Genomic DNA, 24,310 nt, shown 5'->3' with positions numbered 1-24,310 from the left:
CAAATGTGCAATTCTGCATCGCTCATAACAATCACCCAGCATGTTTGCATTGCTTACACTCGCGACTCACTAGGCTTGACTGCCTGCGAAAGTGTGTCTCCCACGATAGCTGCTGTGATCTGTCATCTGACTGAGGAACAGATGTTTATTAGGCTTGTTCATGTTTATAGGCCTGTCCAATGCCACACAGTAACCTGGCTTAGAAACCTCGCAGTTAATAACTGTGGAAGTGCTTAATGAACACTAAGCTGCGAGGCGGCTCTGTCTCAGTGTGGGGATGTAATGCCAATAAGAAGAAGAAGAAGAAGATTCATTGTGCTTGCCAAACAATATACATATTGTTGCTTTGGCAGGTATAGAAGAGCCTTCAATTGTCAACTGTGGAAATGCTAATAAAACACTTAATTCAAAAACAGGTCAAGTTCCTGTGGGAATGTAGAGCATTTGAACAAGAAGAAGATTAACAATTAAATTAGGTAAATTAGACCATGTTTCAAAAGCCTTTCTTTTTTAATTTCCTAATTATTTTTTTTCTTCATAATTTTGACTTTTTGTTCAAATACCTAAGCTTATCGTTCATATTAGGTTCATTATCATTACATTTCAATCATTGAGCTTTCTTGATGAAATTTTATGTTTTACAAATAACATCAAACTGTTTTCTCTAAATGGATTCCTGGTTTAACTGTAATAACGAATTCTGATGATTTCACGATTTTCAAAAGCATATACAACATTATTTCAAATGCATATAAAAATATTATTTCAACAAAGAGAAAATATTAGCTCTGTACGATTTTGTTGTATTGCTGAACCAATTTGTTATATCGTCGTCGAGGAGTGACAATGGTTCAAATGGAGGTGAGAATGGGTCACGGTTTAAACTACTTAGAATGCTTGTAGAATAGATTGAATGCATCTGAGGGCAAGAAGACCAAAATAGAAGAGACCTTTTCGATGACCCATTCTCTCCCCCAGTCCCATTGTCACCCCCGATTATGATAATCTGACAAAATGATTTAGGAATTCGTCAATTTGCTAGTAATAAAGAAGTTGTTTTATAAAACTCTTAAAATTAATAACTTATATACCAAGGTATTACCAACACAACTCCTTGTCAATAATGGAACAAAAGCTTTCGAGGCCGCCATTTTCTTCTAGTTTAGCTTCCCGTTTTTGGTTGAGAGAAGGAAAAATCGCTCGGAATTTCATAAACCATTTTACAGCTCCAGTGGGATTCTCATGTGTGGCATACAATTTCTCTCTTTTCCCGCAGTCGACTTTATGGGTGGCGATGCAAAAAGTCCACAGCACACGGCGGTGCATCCAATGTACGTGAGCTATACAAGTTTACCAACCACGAATAGCACCAATTCGACGCAGCAGAAACCGACTAATGCCGCCAAATCATCCGTGGCACCTTTAGTCGCCACCGTCATCACCACCAACAATAATCATAACAACAGCAATAGTTCGCAATGCCTCAGTAACACTAGCGCTAAGCTCGGTGTTGTGCTCAAGTCGTTTAACGGTCACGGTAACAACTCATCATCAAACACTAACACCTTACTGTCGTCATCCTCCTCACCGTCATCGACGGTCACCAATTGCAATGGAAACAACGGTAGTAGTAGCATCCGTAGCAATGGGAGACCTTCATCAGCACTCGGCGTTGGGCAGACCCATGAACAACATGTCCCACTTCATCAACAGCCCCTCGCACACCCGATTAGTAGAAACTCTAGCTTTAGCAAATCTCGTAGCGGTCAGCTTCGAAAAAACAGCAGTAGCACTAGTATTCGGTTTACAGACGTTACTCACCAACAGATACATGAGCAAATTATTCCAAACGAGGACGACACCTTTTTCATTCCAAAGAGTTCCTCCTGTCGCAACAATTTTGGAATCAGTAATCCTTTCAACAACGTCTCCAGTCGATACTATCGCGATGGCGATTGTGATTCTCGAACTGAGGACGATGACGACAGCAGTCATCTGATTAGCGGTTCCTCCCAGCAATTGGCGATATCGACCCCTCTGAAGCGGCATCCCTCCGTTTCATCGACCACGAATAGCATAGGTGGGACCGCCAATAGCAGCACAACAACGACTCCAATGAACGAGAGTAACGGCGCTTTCGAGCGGAATTTACCCCATGGGACTCGACCCGATTTCAGCAGCATTGCTCACCAACATCGGATAGCTATTAAACCTCAGCAGCAAGTACAATACCCAACGCCACCACCAGTGCCACCATTGCCACAGATGAACTTCCATCAGCAGCATTTCGAGGGCAACAGTAGTGAAAACTATCGAATGCCTTCATACCAGTATGTAACGCGCTCCCCCAACCTGAATCGAATAGCGCGGCGAAACAACGCAAATCTAATCAATAACAATAGCAACCCCAACACCCCTCGCGTCATGAGCCCCAAGTACTGCGATCAAATTCGCGAATTCGGAGGAGGGCCACCGGGCTACCCGGGGCACGAAAATAACAATTATCCTCCGCCCCCTCCGCCGCCGTCGGTTTCCGCAGTTAGCGCCGCCGGCGTCAGTGGTTATCCTCTCGTGACGGCGATGCATCGAGCCAAGTCCCAGGATCGGTTATCGCACCGCAGTCGACGGCACCAGCACCACCACGGGGGTGCACGTGGACAGTACCAGCAACGGCCGCGCTCTTTCTGCAGCAATAACGGAGCCTATCCGGACTATGTGATTATGGAACATCCCGGCAATTAGGGATAGTTCCACCCAAAGCCTGACTACATTTTTTTTTCGCTTCCATTTACCTACACCTACGTTTTATTTAATGCGTTGCCCTATGGTATGTTTTGGTCGGATTTTAGATGTATGAAATAGTGACAGGCACCGGTGTGCCTACAACGCGTCGACGATTCCAGCAGCAGAGGGATAGGCTGATTGGATGAACAAGATTAATCATAAAATTTGTTTCACGGTCGGGAAATCCTTTCCAACTTGGTTTACGTTGGAGTTATAGGGATAATAGTTTTTTTGTTTTATGCTGTTCGCGTAGAAGAGAATTTATTGTACATTTATTATCCAGTTATTAGAGTCATAATTTGATAAAGATTAATTTTCTCGATTTTCATCAGCAATTATTAATTAATACATATATTATCAAACAAATGAAAACAATTTTGGATTTGGAAAATTTTTCATCTCGAACTTTCAATAGTTTAAATTGTTCGCTTTTCAACAGGTGTAGAAAAAATACATAACGTTGTAAAAAGGTATGCCAAAGAGAATGCCAATTGTCCTTATTATGATCGCTTTATTTTCTTATTTTGTTTTTTTTTTCATATTCTGTTTTCTAATATTCGAAATTCGTCAATAAGCACTGGAATAAAAGAAAATAGATATGAAAATATAGAAAAATCTGGTACTGATGTTTTTTTTTGTAGCAAAGCATCTGTATAAAGCCTTGATAAGGATCAACGTAACAATTTCCATGCTTCTTGAATTTATTTAATTCTGATTGTGGAATCACCAAAGCCAGCTAATCAATTTCATTGGCGCTCTTACTATTAATAAGCCTCTCAAATCTGCTGAAAAAACTTCAAGCGTGAAATGTTTATTGACATTATGAACAGAAATATGGTTGAGATGAAGAGCATAATAGATCCTACTTTCAACGCTTGAACAAAGTCACAATGTCGTAATGTGGTCAAGTTCATAAGAATATTTGCCATGCAAAGAGTTCATAACGGTGTTTAATAAGAGCATAATTTTTCTGATCGAAATTCTTGATGATACTTGATACTTGATGTGCCACAGCTCCTCCTCGATGAGCTTACGCCGGATGGAGTATTCTTCTCCACTGGACTCGATCATGGACCAAACGCTTCCAGTCGCCCTGAACGTTTAGTGCGTTTGGTCCTCTTCAACTGCAAAAAGCCGTCATGTACGCGAAACCTACGGCCTCTTCGAGCTCTCTACTGAATATTGGCTACGCTTTATACTCTTCCGGCATACGAACAACGAGTCGAGCCCACCGAAGTCTTCCGTATTGTATAAGCTTAACAATATCTAGCCCTGCAGACACCTTTATGGTATTACTCGTAATTCATACTACGCCATCAGATGCTGTTCTCCTGTTTACCACCGAGTATAGTATCGCAGCACCTTACGCTCGAATACTCCGAAAGCTCTTCGATCAGCCTCCTTAGGGCCGATGCCCACGTAGCGTTTTTTTCAACGCTGCGTGCACACGGCGTTAAAAGGACGCATGTGTGCATCGGGAAAAAGCGGTAACGCAGCGTCGCCGCACCGATGCACACCTGCGTTTTTTCAACTCCACGTGCACGCAGCGTTGAAAAAACGCTACGTGGGCATCGGCCCTTAAACGGCCATGTGTCATGGCTGTATAAAGTCACTGGAAGGATCGGAGTAATATACATCGCAAATTTCCTTTTTGTTCGTAGACTACGGGGCTTAAGTTGGTTACGAAGTCTGTAATATGTCCTATTCACAGCTGCCATACGTCTTGTCATCATGCGGGTAACATCTTTATCGCACGTCAATAGAGTTCCTGAGTACACAAATTCTTCTACATTTTCAAATTTCGCACCATCCAGCACCACTTTACTTCCACCACTACTGAACCCACGTTGATTGCTAGCGACCATGTACTTCGATTTGCTGATATTGGATTGTGAGCCTAATCCTCATTGTCTTCCTCTTACAAGAGGCCAAATTTGGTCACAATTTGAGTTGTTGCAACCAAATCAGTGTGAGTTGTGCTACTCAGTTAAAAAGCACAAAAGCGTCCTCCATGGCACGGCGATCAATCCCGATAATATCGAAATCATTAGCATCAGCATTGTTACGGTGTAATTCGTAGATTGGACACTAGTGATACTCATGTTTTACGTTTGAGATCGTTATCTAGAATGCTATCAGAAATCAAGAAGGGGAATGGTCCTTGAATCCAGTCTTTAAAAAACAAAAGCATGAGGATTACTACTCCTGGCCACGCCCATCTTCACCGTAACTAAGGAGAGGAAGGAAGTGTTGATGTGGCACTTACTTAACGAGAGGCCACCGACCTAGCGACACCCCCATAAATACAACGGAGTTGGATAATGAGGAAGGTATTCGTTGGGTCAGGAGTTGCCTGTAGCTGGCAATGTAACCGTGGTAGATCTTACCCCGTAACACACCACGTAAGGGTGTCTACCCAGCGTTACGGGTCGATTAATCCTGATAATATCGATATCGTCCGTAAAGCCCAGGAGCATATGCGATCTTGTAGTATTGGTACCCCTTCTTTGCAAAACAGCTCTCCTAATCGCTCCCTCGAGCGCTATATTGAACAGTAGATTCAAAAGTGCATCACCCTGCTTCAATCCATCTAAGCTTACAAATGATGTTGAAATTTCATCCGCAACCCTTACACTTGATTTCGATCCGTCCAATCCGTTTCGCCGGAAAATCATGTTCTAGCACAGCGGTTCTCAACCCCCAGGGGGTACCTCGGACAAAATACGAAATGGCAGATTTATTACAATTCCAATCAAAACTTTGTCTAATCGAACATACTGTTAAAATGTATTTTTTATTTCAAAACTTGTTTTGCCCATAATATGCATACCCGAGCAGCACAAGTCAGATAAAAATGGTTGCAGCAACCCGACTGTGACTTAATCCGGTTTCATATGAGTTGCAGTAACCTTTGTGGAACATGTGTGCTGCTATGGTAACGATTAGTAAATCAAAGCCTATTGAATCCTGCCCTCCACAACCTGCACAGTGTATGGAGGGCTGTGGGACACCAGATCAAAAAGACCAAACGTCGATTTTTTTAATCTTTAGTGCAATCTACCTAATCCAAACAAAATGTTGAATAATATGTTGAGAATATGTTTCTGAACAAAAATCTGGAGTCTAACGGTCGGAAGCCTCCATTTGAGAGGCATGAAGACTTTTTTTTCGAAAAGCTCAGTTGCTTCGTCACAAGAGGATTAGAAGCACCTTCCAACACTTCTCGGTAGCCTCCTTTCAAGAGGCTCGGAAGACTCCTTTCAAGAGGCTTGGAAGCCTCCTTTCAAGAGACTTGGAAGTCTCCTTTTAAGAGGCACGAATGCCTCCTTTCAAGAGGCTTGGAAGCCTACTTTGATGAAGCTCGGAAGCTTCTTTTCAAGACGTACGGAAGCTTTTTTGCAAGAGGTTCGGAAGCCTCCTTTCAAAGGGCTTGGAAACCTTTTTTCTGAAGGCTTGAAAGCCTTATTTCAAGAAGCTCGGAAAACTACTTTCAACATGCTCGGAAGCCTCTTTTCTTGAATCTTGGAAGCCTCCTTTCAAGAGTCACGGAAGCCTCCTACAGAGAGATTCGGAAGCTTTTTACAAGAGGTTTGGAAGTATCCTTTCGAGGGGCTTTGAAGCCGTTGGAAGCCTCATTTCTAAAGGCTTGAAAGCCTTATTTCTAGAGGCTCGGAAAACTCCTTTCAAGAGGCACAGAAGCCTCCTTCCAAGAGGCTCGGAAGCTTCCTTTCGAAAGACTCAGAAGCTTCCTTTCGAGAGACTCGGAAGCATGTTTCAAAATTCTCGGAGAACTCCTTTCAAGAGGACTTGAAAGCCTCCTTTAACAGGTCCGTAAGCCTTCTTTCGAGATGCTTGAAAGCCTCCTTTGATGAAGCTCGGAAGCTTCCTTTCGAGAGATTCGGAAGCTTTTTTACAAGAGGTTTGGAAGCCTCCTTTCGAGGGGCTTGGAAGCCTCATTTCTAAAGTCTTGAAAGCCTTATTTCAAGAGGCTCGGAAAACTTCTTTCAAGAGGCACAGAAGCTTCCCTTCGAGAGACTCGGAAGCATCTTTCAAGATGCTCGGAGGACTCCTTTCAAGAGGTCGGAAGTCTGCTATCAAAATTTTCAAGAGCCCCAAAAGCCTCCTGTCAAGAGGCACTGAAGAACCCTTTCAAAAGGCTCGGAATTCTTCTTTCAAGATGCCTCCTTTCAAGTGTCTCGAAAGCCTCTAGCATTCTTTCCAGAGGCCAGGAAGCCTTATTTCAAGAGACCCGGAAGCCCCATATCAAGAAGCCCGAGGTTCGAAAGCCACCTTTCGAGTGGTTTTAAAGCCCAAGAGGCTTGGAAATCTTATTTCAAGAGGCTCAGAAGCGTCCTTTCGTGATTAGTTGTGGTTGTTAACGTTGATTGCATTTAACCGTTCGTCAAGCTTATGGTGGTACTCAACAATCGCTGAATATTGTAACGCGTCGTTCGCTGTGATCTTTCGTTCGATACAGTTGACAACCGTAATCGAATTTTACTGACAACGAGGTAGTGATCGTACCTCTGAATGTCCGCATATCGATAACATCCGAGAAATGTCGTCCTATCTACTAGAACATGGTCTATCTGGTTGCAAGTTTCACCATTTGGGGTCTCCAGGTGTGCTTTGCGATATTCTTTCATGCAAAATAGGTGGTACTGCTGGCATCCCTCTGGTAGCAGCAAAATTTACTACTTAAAGTCGTCGGGTTTATCGTTTGTCGGTGCTGTGCGAAATTCTTGATTACCATATTAAAAACGGAGAAGCATTTCAAGTCAGTGGAATTTTCACTGAAATTCGTGATTCAACAATATTTTCATTACATATGATTTAAATTATTAATTATCAATTATTTTGGGCGTTCTGAAAATAGGAAATAGAGGTGAGAATATTCCGGAAACGGAAGAAATTTCAGTGTTTCGAAGAGAATCGCGGGAATGGCTTCTTCAGACAAATTGAGAGCTACCTTAGGCATAAATCGGATTTAGTTTTTGTTCATCGTAGTCGTTCCATTGATGTTAACTAATTACCAAGGAGTTCAGTTATTGACGATTGTAGTTAAAATATACATCTCTACAATCGTTTTTTTTTTAGCATTGAGCATGCACGGAGATTTCTAGCTAAAACATTCGGTGAAGACATTTTTTATCCAGCAACTCGATTGGCCTATTGAGCCATCCTTCGATCTTGAAGGACCAGTTCTCCAGGAAACGCTACCCGTTGGAAGTTTCGCGCCATGCTGCAGCCAGACGAATGGGAAACAAATTAGTTCAAGTAGAGAAGAGACACGTCGGACTACAGTCAGAGTCCGATATGTCTCTTCTACATATCATGTGGCATATCACGGTGATATGTGGCATTGATGCCACTGATATGCTAATAGGCTAATACCTTCGCAAAGGTCGATTATCAGCCAAAGGCTTAATCGATCAAATTGATTTAATAAATGATATTGTTTATTTAAGCAATTAAGTGCAGATAATATTGAAAAGGCTGGGAAGGCATTGGTAAATTTTCCGTTCGTCTGTCACTATTTCATCAACTAAGAGAAAACGACTGGGCCCCAGAGGCATCCATTATGCACTTTATTCATCAAAATCGACGACTCTAAAGTTTAATAAACACGACTGATACTGAGATCGGAATACGCAAAGTTCCTTACTTATATAACTATCGGTTCGAATCATTTATTATCTACAAAAAATATATTTGTACGCATTTGCAACGCGAGAAATTCAAACCTAACAATTAAGTAGCAATAGTAGAACTAATCCAGTAGATAAATCGATCCATAAACGCGCATATGTTGTAGTTGAGTATTGATTTAAACGAATGTCCTAGATACGTTATTGTTGAACTTAGAATCGTAGTTGCAAACTGTTTGAACAGTAGTGATAAATAACTTATTAAGTTTCCTTCAAATGCAAATCGTTTAGGTTTGGAAACCCTTTTTGAAGATTTCAACCAAAGCCTAAACAAACTAATAACTTTAGCAATTGTGTACACTCTATAGACCCATGAAGTTTATTTTACTGTTACGTACTGTGGTTAATCAAAACCTTCCAAATTAACAAACGAAATCAAAATTTCATCTAAAGGTACAATAGAAAACACTCTTAATTAATGTGTGTCTCATCTCATTACTGATGAGTTTGAATAATAGAAATAAAATCGAACTAGGTTAGTTTTCGCATTTAGAAAGTAGTTTAGAGACCGTTTAGCTTTAGTTACGTCGGTATACATAATGATCGTAATGTTGTGTAAGTTTGTTCGATTTTAGAAGCAATTTGTATATGGCGCAATAAAAAGACGGCCTAACCACAATAACAAAAAACGGCGATAAAAATAAAATAAAACGCAGCCAAGTGATCGTTATCATAATGCAGTTTGAAACAAATAAAAAGATCGTTCATTTTCATTCTTTTTTTACACATAAACTACTCGTTGTTTCATTTCGAACTCCAAAATATTTTCACTCTTATTGTGTAATCTAAAACGAAGGTTTTAATATGTTTGATAGAAATCACATTCGAAAATTCTTCGTTATATCGGAACAATGTTGGCATGGTCCGAGTTTGTATATTAAATCTATTATTACATACTTCGTTTGTTATTACTAGACCTTTTAATCATTTAGTTTTGTTCATGGGTGCTTTTTTTCTTAACTACCACCACTCTTATTACTACCACAACTACTGAACTATCAACGGAGACTGCAAGGTACTGATGTCACTGTTTGAAAACTAACCGTAGGTATGCTAAAACTAGTTTTAAAAATCAATTCATTCAACTAACTGACTCTTCCACTAATATTGACCATCCCATTCCTCAAAATTGATCCACCTTTTCACACACTTCGAACAACTCATTTCACACCAATCAATTAGGCTAAATAGAAGAAGAATGAAAGAAAGCATTTATCTCATGGTTCGAAAATAAATATAAAGTGAGGAAACATCTGGACTACGTTTGATTTATACAAAAAACAGGGTATGGCAAGTTCTACAAAATGATGGGGAAACAATTACAAAGTGTATCATTCAGCAATGATTAATCGAATCATTTTTTTCAGATCCCACGTAGATTGTGTGTTTATTATGACAAAGTTCAATGAACAAGAAAGTGTGGCATTAACAAGTTTTTAAAATAGTGTCGAAAGAGGTTCACAGGCGCTCAGATCAAATTATAAACACGTAGATTCTAGGGTTCGCTTCTAGTTGAAATCGTTGTCTATTCTTCAATCTACATAGGTAAGGTGGGGATGTGTAACAAACAGGCCCCCAATTTCATCTAAAATATTTAAAAGATTTAATTGGATGAGATAACATCTAAAAGATTTAATCAATATAATTTTTTTTTCTATTTAGATTTTATTGTTTGCCCCAAATTATGAATAAACCGAACAGACTTAAAGAATCTGAGCTCTTAAACATATTGATTTCAGCAACGCAGCTTTAAATTATAACTAACTTAAGGGACCTGCGCACCCCAAATGATGCAAACGGCCGACTCGAAAGATCTGTTTTATTGACTATAACTTCAGTTCAATCAAAGATAATTGCCTATTTCCGGGGATTAAACCACCCGACTTGGACGTTAATTTACAATGTTATGAAAACTCATATGTGAATATGTACGTTATGTGGAAGATATTGATTTGGAAAATGTATTGGAGGTAACCACTTTCCCTTCGATGGGACTCGAACCCATGACCCTACAGTACGCTAGACTGGTGCTTTCACCAACTAAGCTACGAAGGACCTGCGTCCTTCGGAGTCCCATCGAAGGGAAAGTGGTTACCTCCAATACATTTTCCAAATCAATATCTTCCACATAACGTACATATTCACATACGAGTTTTCATAACATTGTAAATTAACGTCCAAGTCGAGTGGTTTAATCCCCGGAAATAGGCAATTACCTTTGATTGAACTGAACTTGAGTTGCGTGCTCTTGCCTACGCAATGCGGTCGGGTCTAAGCTTGACATTCTAAATACTCACGCTCCTGTAATGTGGACGTGTACTATACACATGTGGAAGTATTGGCTTGAGAAATGGATTGCGAGTGATTTGACTATGCGTCCAATTTGGGAATCTCGAGCTCGTTCAGTAGCCGCTAGGTTGCGAAGGCCGACGGAGGTCCTTCGTAGCTTAGTTGGTTAAAGCACCAGTCTAGCGTACTGTAGGGTCATGGGTTCGAGTCCCATCGATGGGAAAGTGGTAACCTCCAATACATTTTCCAAATCAATATCTTCCACATAACGTACATATTCACATATGAGTTTTCAGACTATTACTTACCTCAACCTATTTATGCTTATTCTGCGTCTCGTATGAGTGAGGCGCTTGTAAAGAAGTGACAATTGTCGATACCTTTCATTTGATAATAAAAAACACAATTGCCAGGTTAGATTTTGGTCGACTTCTTTTATATCTTTGCGCAAGTGTTTTTCCATTGGTTCGCCTTTGCTGCGATATCTTCCTAATACTTTGCAGATTCTTTTTCCGTATCTACGAAAAGCGATCTAAGCGGTTCTCAACCTTTTTCTTGAGATGTACCCCTTCGTGTTTTTGTATTCATTGAGGTACTCCCTATTTTTTCCCTACACCAAACCGACGGTTGTTAGATTTTCCAACAATTTTGTATGAGAATCTACCAAAACCTGCATAAAAACTGGGTATATGCGAAATTGCTAGATTCTTATTGTACAAATATTGTATAAGAATCAAACAATTTTACAGTTTTTCTTACAGTTTTTGTATAAGAATCTAACAATTTCGCATATGCCCAGTTCTTATACAGGTTTTGGTAGATTCTTATACAGAATTGTTAGAGAATTTAACAAGCGCCGGTTGACTGTATAAATAAAAATAAGCGTAACTCATAAGATTATGTCGAAAGAAAGCTTCCAAACCTATTGAAAAGAGTTTTTTGAGCATCTTGAAATGACGTTTCTGAACCTTTTGAAACTAGGCTTCCCAGGCTCTTGAAAGATTAATTCCGAGCTCCTCGAAAGGAAGTTTCCAAACCTCTTAAAAGGAGGCTTCAAGCCTCATGAAAGGAGTCTTTCAGGCCTCTTGAAAGGAGGCTTTGAGGATCTTGAAATGACGTTGCTGAGCCATTTGAAATTAGGCTTTCAAGCTTTTTGGAAGGAAGAGTTCCGAGCCACCATGAAGGAAGTTTTCTAGCCTCTTGAAAGGGGGTTTCCAAGACGCATGGAAGGGGTCTTTCGAACCTTTTGAAAGGAAGCATTGAGCATCTTGAAATGCCGTTGCTGTGCCGTTTGAAAGTAGACTTCCAAGCTTCTTAAAAGAACTCCGAATCACTCGAAAGAAAGTTTCCGAGCCTCTTGAAAGTGGACTTCCGAGCCTCCTGAAACTGGACTTCCGACCCTTTTTGAAAAAAAGGCTTCCGAACCACTTGTAAGGATTGGCTGGAAGTATTTCGAGCTCCTCGAAAGGAGGTTTCCAAGCCTCTTAAAAGCAGGCGTTTGAGCTTCTTGAAAGAAGGTTTTGAGCATCTTGAAATGATGATGCTGAGCGATTTGAAAGTAGGTTTCCAAGCTTCTCGAAGGAAGAATTCCGAGCCCCTCGAAAAGAAGTTTCCGAGTGAAAGTGGGCTACCGAACCTCATGAAAGAGGGCTTCCGAGCCTCTTAAAAGGAGTTTTCAGAGTCTTTCAAAATTAGACTTAGATTGCTTGTGCAGATTTTTGATCTTTTGTCCCATATACATCTTTTGATTAGAAACACTCTTTTGACCGTGGTGGACATGATTCGATATGTTTTGATTTACTGATTGCTGTGCATATTTTGTATTATACAAAGTCTCGGAATATAAATTTATACAATTATTAAAACTTTACCAATAAGTTTTTATTGGAATTGTAAACGTGCACCCTTACGCATTTTCGACCGAGGTACCCCCCGGGGTCAGCGAAGGTACATGTACCCCAGGTTGAGAACCGCTGTTCTAAATAAATACTACATACATTGAAGAAATATTTTTAATAACTGTAGGGGTCCTAAGGTACTTTTGATGTACGGAAAACCTTTAAAACATTCACATAAAATTTAATTTGATGTCATTGCAAAGACTTGGTAACTTGGCGAAGAAACCTCGCGGTTAATAACTGTGGAAGTTCTGAATGAACATTAAGCAGCGAGGCGGCAATGTCCCAGTGGGGGATGTAATGCCAATAAGTAGAAGAAATCATTCTAGAGTTCAGATCTAAAGGCGTACAACACCAATACTGCCGTAATAAAAACAAAACAACATAAGTTCAGCACAATTGACGTAATTTTTACAAAACTATAGTTTACGAGCATCCTATTCAACTACTACAATGTGGAAATCGACCAACAGGTAATTTTTGAGAATTTTTGTAATCAATTTTGTTTTTACACGGTGCTTAACCCCTCCATAATAGGTCGTTTTACCCTACTCATCGTACTCTTTAACAAAAAAAAATTGGAAAACATGTATGTTGTAAAATGGCGCATACGTCACTTTTTCAGATTACGGCAGAATAGCACCCCCATTGACTTTATATAAGTCCTTAGAGACCATGCGTATGATTTACGATTTTTTTCATTCAGACTAAGGCCGAAGTGGCCTGTGCGTTATATAAGAGTCTTCTCCATTGATTTACGATTTAGATATGTCTTAATCGGACTTTTTAAGTTCTTCAAATCATTCTGGAGTTCAAACTTCAAGGTTCTACCACGTTAGCTACGCTCGGTACAATACCAATAGCATCCCATTGACTCCATATTTGGTCCTTAGAATCCATGCGTATGATTTACGCCTTACTTACTTGATACTTGATGGGCTACAGCTCTTCGATGAACCTACGAATGGAGTATCCTTCTCCACTGGACTCGATCCTGGGCCAATCGCTTCCAGTCGCCCTGAACATTGAGCGCCCTCAGGTCCTCTTCAACTGCAAAAAGCCATCGTGTACGCGGCCTTCCACGAAACCTGCGGCCTTTATTTCTTTTTTTATGTCTTTATTAAAGAGACTTTCAGCCCAAGGCTGGCTCGTCTTCGCCAACCTGCGGCCTCTTCCGGGTTCTCTACTAAATATTATCTTCGGTTGACGTTCTTTCGGCATACGAACAACGTGACCAGCCCACCGTAGTCTGCCGTGTTTTATAAGCTTAATAATATCTAGCCCTTTATACACCGGGTACAATTCGTGATTCATGCGACGCCGCCAGATGCCGTTCTCCTGTTTACCGCCGAGTATTGTCAGCAGCACCTTACGCTCAAACACTCCGAAAGCTCTCCGATCAGCCTCCTTCAACGTCCATGTTTCATGGCCGTATAAAGCCACCGGAAGAATCAGAGTAGTATACAGCGCGAGTTTTGTTTTCGTTTGCAGACTACGGGACTTAAGCTGGTTACGAAGTCCGTAACAAGCGCTATTTGCAGCTGCAATACGCCTTTTCACCTCGCGGGTAACATCATTATCACACGTCATTAATGTTCCAAGACACACAAATTCTTCCACCACCTCAAATTTGTCACCATCCAGCACCATTTCGCTACCACCACCACTAATGAACCCACGTTGATTGCCAGCGACCATGTACTTCGTTTTGCTGGTATTGATCGTGAGTCCAATCCTCGCTGTCTCCCTCTTAAAAGGCACAAAAGCCTCTTCCACGGCACGGCGATCAATCCCGATAATATCGATATCGTCCGCAAATCCCAGGAGCATATGCGCTCTTGTGATAATGGTACCGCTTCTTTGCACACCAGCTCTCCTAATCGCTCCCTCGAGTGCTATATTGAACAGTTGATTCGATAGTGCATCACTTTGCTTTAATCCATCTAAGGTAACAAATGACGTCGATATTTCATCCGCAACCCTTACACTTGATTTCGATCCGTCCAAAGTTATACGAATCAGCCGTATCAGTTTCGCCGGAAAACCATGTTCAAGCATAATTTGCCATAATTCATTCCGTTTCACTGAATCGTACGCCGCCTTGAAATCAATAAATAGATGATATGTCTGCAAGTTGTACTCCTGAAATTTATCAAGGATTTGTCTCAGAGTAAACATTTGATCCGTCGTTGATCGGCCCTCACGAAAACCTGCTTGGTATTCGCCGACAAAGGACTCTTCAAGCGGTCTCAATCTGTTGAACAGAATACGGGACATAATTTTGTACGCCGAATTAAGGAGGGTTATTCCTCGGTAATTGGCGCACTCCAGTCTGTGCCCTTTCTTAAAGAGAGGGCAAATGAGGCCGTCCAACCAGCTAGCAGGCAGTTCCTCGTCTTCCCATATTTTCGACATAATATGGTGCAGAACTTCATAAAGCTGCTCACTGCCATGTTTGAGAAGATCAGCCGGGAGCTGGTCCTTTCCCGCAGCCTTATTGTTTTCAGCTCTTTAACAGCTTTTTAACCTCATTTAGTGTAGGTGACTCCACAGCTTGTCCATCGTCGCTAATATTTATTCTGTTCACCGATGCACTGTCACTTCCTCCATTCAACAAAGTTTCGAAGTGTTGCTTCCACCTGGCAGCCAGTTCGGTTTTATATGTCAGCAAATTCCCTTGTTGGTCGTTGCACATGACGAGAGATGGCGCTGTCTTTCTCCGCACGCCATTAATAACTTGTTCTTCGTACTCTTTTATCTTCCTGCAGTGGGTTCGTTTTTCGGCTGCTCTTGCTTCCTTGTACCGATCTCTATTCGATCGGGTACCCGACACCAACATCCGGCTTCTGGCAACGTTCTTCTCGTCTGTCACTCTCTGACACTCCACATCGAACCAACCCGAGCAGCACAAGTCAGACAAAAATGGTTGCATCAACTTGATTGTGACCGAATTCGGTCACATATAAGTCACAATAACCCAATTGGAACATGTGTGCTGCTAGGGAACCCGTCCTGGGTCGCCTCTGTGCAGTGCCTACCACGTCTAGTGCTGTTGTGCTCACCGCCCCATAGATCGACTCCTATAGATCGTTGATGTTGTCGCTAACGTGCACTTATCCGTTCATCGAGCTTCTGGCGGTACTCAGCCAATACTTCTTCCGCCGACAATCGCTGGATATTGTAACGCATCGTTCGCTATGATCTTTCGTTCGATACAGTTGACAACCGTGATCGAATTTTACTGACCACGAGGTAGTGATCAGAGTCAATGTTCGGACCTCTGAATGTCCGCACCTTAAAAATCACTCTAATAAAGCTAAAAAAAAAATCTGAATGTCCGCACATCGATAACATCCGAGAAACGGCGCCCATACACCAGAACATGGTCTATCAGGTTGCAAGTTTCACCATTTAAGTGGCTCTAGGTGTGCTTTCGGATGTTCTTTCGTGCAAAGTAGGTGCTACTGATGGCCATCCCTCTGGCACCAGCAAAATTTACTAGCTGTAGGCCGTTATCATTGGTAGCGGAGTGAAGGCTCTCCCTACCGATTATGGGACGGAAAAAGTCCTCTACCGACCTGAGCATTAGCGTCGCCCATAACAATTTTCACGTCATGCTTTGGGCACTCTCCATAGGCTTTATCAAGACATTCATAAAACGTGTCCTTCACGTCGTCGAATTTATCGTTTGTCGGTGCGTAAACGTTGATTAGGCTGTAATTGAAGAATTTGCCCCGTATCCTCAACACACAGATTCGTTCGCTAATGGGTTTCCACCGCATCACTCGCTTCATCTGCTTGCCCATCACTACGAAACCAACTCCATGCTCTGCTTTTTCACCGCCGCTGTGATAGATGTTATACTTGAATGCAGTGTTGGTCGTGGGGTCCACGGCTCGGAATTCACGTTCTCCAGATCTGGGCCATCGGACTTCTTGAATAGCGCGAGCCAGAAGGCTCACTCGTCCAGGTTCATTTAGGGTCCTGAAATTCCAGGTACCGAGTTTCCAATCATAGTCCTTATTTCATTGCCGGGTAGGTTGCCAAAAATAACGATCGCTTTTTCTTCTATCTCCATATTTCGTGGTATTTGAGATGCTTCAGAGCTACCTTACCGGGGTCGCGTTACCTACATCGCAATGATGGGGCTGCCACCTTAGGTATAGCTGACGCGATACAGCATTTCGTTAATCAGCCGCTGGGTACCAGGCAGACGCTGTTGGAGCCGCACCTCCTGGTGAACAGACGCTCGAGGCGTACCTTCTCACTCTAGCTGATGTCAGAAGGACAACAGTACACAACCCTTAGCTGGCGGTCTTTTGTCATCGGACGACCCGTGGAAGCGTGAGATAGGGACTTGTGGGGACCAGAGCTCTGTTGGGCGCTCCTTCCTTGATGTCAACCCACCATTTTGCAGCCCACGATTTACGACTTAGATATGTTCAAATCGGATGTTCAAAGTTCTCCAAATCATTACCAAAAGGCTCTACTACATCAATACACAGCACAAAATCAATAGCAACTCTTCGTGTCCATAAAGGTCCTTAGAGGCCATGCGCATGATTTACAATTTAGATATGTCAAAACCGGACATTCTGTGTTCTCTAAATTGTTCTGGAGTTCAGACCTAAAAGTTCTACTACCTCAAATACGCTCGGTACAATGCCATTAGCACCCCATTTGACTCCATGAATATTTTATGTTCTGATTTGAAAACAGGCCAAATTACAGTTATATTGTGGAGCCATAGAACAAAAAAAAACTCAGCAAATTATTTTCTAATCGTAGACCAAAATCAGTTAACAAACGTAATTTTTGGCGGAACATCAGTTTTAGCGAGTTGCTCTGCGAGAAAGTTAATGTATAGTCATTAATCAATGAAAACCAATCAAAGTGGCTCTTAGAACTTCTTGAAATATCCCATAATGATACGGAACGTGACAACATGGTCAACATAGAATCTTCCGGCACGTATGCGACCGGAGAGTTGATCTTCTCTTTGAATCCAGGCTCGGATCACTTCGCACAGATTCTCTTTTCTAGGCGCCCGCACTGACCTTGCATCCAGTCGACCGAGAATACCGTGGTACTCCAGAAATAAACGATGGAATAGTGGATAGGATGTCATGGGGTCAGCTTTGAGCGTCTTTACTGACAAGTGCGATCAACCCTTGAGCTTGGTTCGATTTCATGCTTTTTGGATGTCCATTTGGATATCATATTTTATGCAATTAATGAGCTTCGGTATAGACTCGTGTAGTAAGCGGATCATGTGTTGATGGTGGTGGCCTAACTAGCACTAGGAAAAGTTGTCAAAAGTGCTCCAAGTAACATTTCAGTTGGTCAGTTGGATTGGTCAGTAGGGCTGAACAGTTGCATTTTTCACAGGGATCGTCGCATTCAAAAAGAGAATTACCCCGGTTGCTGCGGTTTTCTCTCCTTCGTCGGCGAGAGTTTACACTCGCGTTTCTCGTCCACATGACCGCTTCTCTTTCTTGTCCAGAATCGATTATCGGTTTAAGGTCACTCCTGACGGAATCCAAGATTAAAAGTGCTCGCGTTTTCGGGGGCACACCACTCGATACGGAAGCAACGCACAACTGTCATTTTTATTATTTCACGCATGCTGCGACGCAGCAAAGCTAAATCAACAAAAATGACAGTTGTGCCCCGCCTCTGAATCGAGTGATGTGCCCCCGAAAACGCGAGCACTTTTAATCTTGGATTCCGTCAGGAGTGACCTTAAGCTGAAAGTCTGGCTTCTCTAGGTTCGATAGCTCTACCGCGGGCCGCGACTTTGTATTCGCTTCTCTATCTTCTTCCAAGTTTCATATGTGATCCATTGTTTTCTCTGGGTGCGCAGTTCGAAGTTTGGTCTTCAGTCACGAGTCTTTAGTTGTTTATCTTTATCTTTATTGTTGTTGCATCAACAGGCTACATTTGGCCCCAATGATGTAGAGTATTTGAAAAAAAGTGAACATTAGAAGATGGTGTCAAGGGATAATACAAAATAGATATAAAACATTTGAACAAGCATAGTCATTGTCTTCGTCTGTTTATGTCTGCGAAGAACGATGAAAATCTTCGGCGTAACATGCTCCGTGTGGCGTGGAAATCGAAAAGTGATGTGAATCTGTTGAAGACACGCTGTAGGCCACAAATAGCTCCATGCATGCCATACTTTGTACGACGAAAGGGCAGCCTTAACATATGGCTGTTACGGAGCATGCGTGGCTGGGCGTTCAAGTCTATTTGTTCAACGAATAACCTTTTCACCGTGGCATCTTCCAATCGGCGTTTTTCAACCGTCGTCCAATTATGTTCTTCTGTCGATGTCGATGATGATCAGACGCGTTATCGGCACAATATTCGGTTTATTTATTTTTTGTTGAGCATGAGCATAAGCATTATGACCGCACAATTCGTAGTTGCTACTCCGTGATTGACTAGAACTTGCGAAATTGTACAGAGAACACAATTAATGGGGCTTGGGAATAGCTACCCATTCTAAATGTACACGCTTCGGAAGCTCAAATATTTAAATTTCAGTTTATTTTTTTGTTTCACACAAACTTTGGATAATATTGCCTAGTTATTAGAATTCCTAGCGTACACTTTAAAGGAAAGATCCATAAAGTACGTCTCGCGAAAAATGGCGACATTCAACCCCCATCCCTCTTCATCTAAAATTTTTGTATGAATTATCACTCTGCTTGGACCCCCCCCCCCCCCATCTACCTCTAAAAGCGTGACGAACTTTGTGGATGATGATGATGGATGATTCGATTCCGCAAGCACAAAGCACCTTTTCGCTATTCAATCACATTTATCATGATAAAGTTTTCTATATTAGCAGATAAAAGTGCGGTTTAAAACAAAGAATCATCATTCGATAAGTTAATGATTGTCGCGTTCTACGCCATGTCTTGCCTTTCTCGTATATTTTGTGATTAAAAGGGAACAAAATGCTTTGAAATGAAAACCCTGCTTTGATTCTAACAATTGAAATGATAAGAAAGCGTAAATTTTGAATCCGGTTTTGAAATTTTACTAAACCTAACCTCACTTTTATTTGCCAATAGGTATGGCCTTAAAAGTACACCCAAAAACAAATATTACAGTTTTTGTATAAAATCTTGGAACATACATTTCTGCAAGGTTTTAATACAAAAAATGTAAACTTTCTAAACAAATACCGTATAAAAATAATACAAAATTGGCAGATTTTAATACAATGATGAAAATCTTCCGAATTTGTATGTGCCATAATTTTATACAGATTTTGCAAGGTTTTAATACAGAACTTTAAAAAGTGCCATCCAGAGTATTAAAATTCTAAATAGAAAAGTTTTTTTAATACACTTGTAGATGAAACATTTAATAATGGTCCATACCTCAAATGTACCATGCTTTGCCTATACCAAAAAAGAAGAAAACCGGGCGCGTGGGGAAAGTTAACGAACCTACCTATCCTATTCTTCTGTAAAATATTTTGTAGTCGCAAAAGGTATGAATATAAAAAGCAGCAACAGATTATTTCGCCTCAGCTCGTCTACGCGTTCTTATTTTTAGTAGGGTAACCGTACCCTTAGTGGAGGTAGCACCAATAGTGAAGGTAGTGGGGTTTTAATGAGATTTATCATGTTTATACACTTTACGATGGTTTCAGTTGATGCGTCGTGTTTTAAATATCCTGTTAAATGCAACTTATCTTAAGATTTCGCTTGAAAAACCATTGAAAACAATGATTTTCCTTAACAAAATAGACTCCCTTGCACCTATAGTGGTGCAACTGTACCAATAGTGGCGAGTCTTATAAGAAACCAATGGATAGCACCACTATGGGAACCAAAATTAATTTTTACCGCCTCTAAAGGAACAGTGTACCCATAGTGGTGCAAGCAATATTTGGTAATTGTTGATTTTAAATGACATCTATCTCATTTTTGTTAGCAAATTTATTAGTTTATCTATTAGCTAAGTTATTAAAGCTGTTAATTTCCCATAATTATCAATTTTAAAAAAATATTTTCTTTTGTGGATCTTCTAATACCTCCACTATTGGTACCGTTACCCTATTATGTATTAAGTTCAAACTGCAAATGTGATCAAGAAATCGAGGCGCAATCGAATCGAACCATGGGATAAACACTCTTCTTCTAGCTATTACACTAAACTGTTATTCCACCATCCACAACCAATTGTAAATAATAAAACTCCAAATACTAATAAGGCAATTTTCTTTCTGCCCCCATGTTTTCCCCATCCCTGGTCTCTTTCTTTTCCGGAACACCAACGTACAGCCAGCAGAAATAGTAAAAAATCAAAACACCGTCAATCGCTCTACTCGATCGAGTTCACACGCCCGGTCGATGCCATTCGGGGAGCCCATGACGACGACGATCTCCGGGGCCCATCGCTCAGTCCCAAACCGATGACCCCACGCCGTGTAAAGCGACGATCTGTGATGCAACGTGGTACGACCAGCCGACAGAGCACAACCAGCCGGCGAAGTCACTCCAACAATCGGAACAGTGTGAGAAACTCCCGCCGGAAAGTTCATCAAAATCCGGTCACGAAGCTTATGAATCAGCAAAGCGCAGGGACTATGACGCTGACGAAAACCTTCCCGCAGTTTGGGCACAACAAAAAATCCGAACTGACTGAGTCCAACCTCAAATCGCTAAACAACGACTATATTATGAGCCAGACAGCAGCCTCTATGATGAACAACTTCAGTCAAGGTGCATCCAATAATCTCAACACGTTCAACCATCCCCCTAGGCACAACACTCACACTCCTACACTACCCGATGGAAGTCCCATCGATCCCATCTACTACAACATGAATTCCTCTTCACCATTGCTACAACAACAAACCTCATGGGCTTCGGCAAATCCTGCAGGAGTTGGTGGTCATTCTAATCCCACCTATCAACATTCGTCGACCAATTTGAATCATAGTCCCGAGTTGAACGAGGAATATTACACAAACAACCGCCCGCCATCAGTGCGATCGAGCTATTCAAATTTCCACGGAACTCGACCTCTGAGCTCGTACGCCACTGTGGGCAATATGAACATCACTCAATCCGGTACCACCGGAGAGAACGTCTTTGCCAGTTTGACCAATCAGCAGCAAATGCAACCGCAGCAGCAGCAACAACAAGCACAGCAAGCCGCCATGGTGGATACGATGGGCGGTGATCCGATGGCCATCCCTCAGCTACCCAATCGGCGATCAGTTTCTCGGGAAAGCATTCGAGCGATGCAGTTCCTCAACAGTGGACCGCCGGCTTATAATCTGAACTATCACACGCCACCGGATTCAGAGACCACTATGTAAATAATTGGCTAAGGACTCTAACAAACCCCCTTCTACACTGATGGACTGAAACTTTCATCTCAAAGCAATCGAATCATAGGATAGTAATTTTTTATAAGACAAATACGAATCAATCCGTCCTTAGTGTTTGTACGTCGGTACACTTTTATGCTACGATGATCTGATGTTTTAGGAATTATTTCCGTTCTTGTACATAAATAGTTTAAGTAACTAACAGTAACTGAAGTTTAAATGGTGTGGAAGCATGATTTGTGGAATAGCGTGAAATACTTGAACAATACTGTGAATGTTTCGCTCATTATTTTATTCACTTCACCACGTTCTCTAATGGTGGTTTACGGGTGTATTTAAATAATTCACCAAGTTGCTACTTGGGAACGTATTCCTTTCCTTTCCTTCTCATCCTTACAAACTTTAGAAATGATACACATGAATTTTAACACCTACTAGCTTTTTGATTCAATCCAGTTTACCATGTAAACTATTATAGGGGTTTCTTAGCTAAATGAATGTAATAGAAATAACGTGTATAAATATTGGATTTGTTTTCTTCATATAAATCAACAAAAATTATTATTATTCATGAGATTCAAGGTCTTCCAATCCACTGCACAGTTTTGTTTATGACCGTACTATAGCAATTTCGACGGTAGTAGATGGTAAGGCGTAGGTTTGCCAATCTGGATATATCAAGTTCGATACTCGGTCCGGACTCAAGGATGTTTTCAAGTGGGAACCATTCTCTACTCCCTGGGCATAGTGTATGGACCGTAACATGTAATCACTGTGTTCCATGCGCCATGCTACAGCTTAAGTCATGGAAGGTGTTCTTTATGGAATGGCTAATGGCCATATCTCTGCGTAGTTTTTATGGATTCTTAATCTACAGCCAGCGTTGATCGGCATATCTTCTTCTTCTTATATATAAAAATGAAATGGTCTGTGTTCGTATCCGCATAACTCGAAAACGGCTGGATGGATTTTTTTCATTTCTTCAGCAGAAACATTCGTTATAGTTTCCGACGGGTTTTTATGATATTTCCTAATGAGAAAATTACAAGTAAGGTTGAGCAAACCGTGAAAACTAAAATTGTGATTCCTATGCGAACTTTGCATGGGCAGTTCGGAATGCACATTCTCGCCTACTATGCAGGACAACGTCTGCCGGGTCAACTAGTTAGTTCTAATTTTTGAATAACGCATAAAACATGATGAAAGTAAACGTCACATGAAATGACAAGCAGTAGAAAAAATGCATTTTAAACATACCCTCGGAAAACCCGAAACATTTCCGGTGGCCAGTGGCCAATCTTGGTTTTGCATGTGTACAATATACTAGAAGAGTGTCCGTTTCTAATGGTCCCAGATTTATCGAAATCGTTCTGTTCTACGCAAAGTTATGCTTATTTGAATTTCGACAAAATTTTGCCTATCTACACCTTTTTGTCTAACCGCGCACCGCCCAATACCCCCCCCCCTTGCGGTCAAGAACGAAAAAATATGAACATCCTTCAATGTTTTTTTATTCTTTGTTTCTGTGAACTTCAATGTCTTGCAACATTGCAACAAACATCAATGTTATAACACTACAAATGTGCTCTTATCTAAAAAAATATAAAATGTGGATTAGAAATTGACAAATGCGACTACACCGGGCTAGTTTTTTACGCGATTAATTTTTGGTTAATATTGGTCATTTAGGTATTAAAACATGGAGTTCTGTTATTGACAGGATCAAATCCACCACGGGGCAAAAAAACACCAAATCTCTTCTACAAATTTCTATCGCACTGCTGATCATATAGCATCAAAAATATTTGCTAACGAAAACCAACATCAAAATTAGTTTTTAATTGGCTTTCATCGACAGCAGGATTAGCTTTCGATTTGATGTTGCAGTAAGATTTTTCTGCTATAGATTTTGATCTTTTAACCGTTAAAACGACCAAAAGGATATCATCCTGAGTTATCAAAATTAGACGATTTCACAACAACAAAATTAGTTTCGTCGATTTGCTCTCAAGCTTTGCTCGGGGAACCACCTTCACTTACTCCACTTGTGTTTCTCAAAGCACGTTGAATGTATTAGGCAATAAGATGATAGAAATGAATTAACAAAAATCCGAAATTTCCTAGATTAACTACTTACGTATTCGAAAATATCGAAGAATACTGAACAACGAATTTTACGGTTTTATTCTATATTTTACACCTTTGTGATACCAAAGTTCAAAATTGTTCGAAGGATGTGATGAATCACTACGTCAGCATCGGTACATATCACA

At 41.0% G+C, this 24,310-nt stretch overlaps 1 protein-coding gene across 8 annotated transcripts in view; it reads left to right on the top strand.

Moving 5' to 3' along the window:
- LOC134211086 (sodium/potassium-transporting ATPase subunit beta-1-interacting protein) overlaps window positions 1-22,070 on the top strand; it is a 162,127-nt gene extending 140,057 nt beyond the window's left edge. For 6 of the 8 annotated variants that reach the window (XM_062687687.1, XM_062687686.1, XM_062687690.1 and 3 more), the window contains exon 7: window positions 1,277-3,126. In XM_062687687.1, the coding sequence (XP_062543671.1) occupies window positions 1,277-2,742 (1,466 nt within the window). In that variant the 3' untranslated portion in view covers window positions 2,743-3,126. Of the gene's footprint in view, window positions 1-1,276; window positions 3,127-20,982 lie in introns of those variants that run through there. The other 2 variants (XM_062687692.1, XM_062687691.1) reach the window with 2 other exon arrangements.
- The last annotated feature ends 2,240 nt before the right edge of the window (window positions 22,071-24,310 follow it).

The sequence above is a fragment of the Armigeres subalbatus genome, chromosome 2, assembly GCF_024139115.2.
Source record: "Armigeres subalbatus isolate Guangzhou_Male chromosome 2, GZ_Asu_2, whole genome shotgun sequence".
NCBI lineage: Eukaryota > Metazoa > Arthropoda > Insecta > Diptera > Culicidae > Armigeres > Armigeres subalbatus.
The sequence above is the reverse complement of the archived record's forward strand: the minus strand, read 5'-3'. Positions and strand labels throughout refer to the sequence as shown.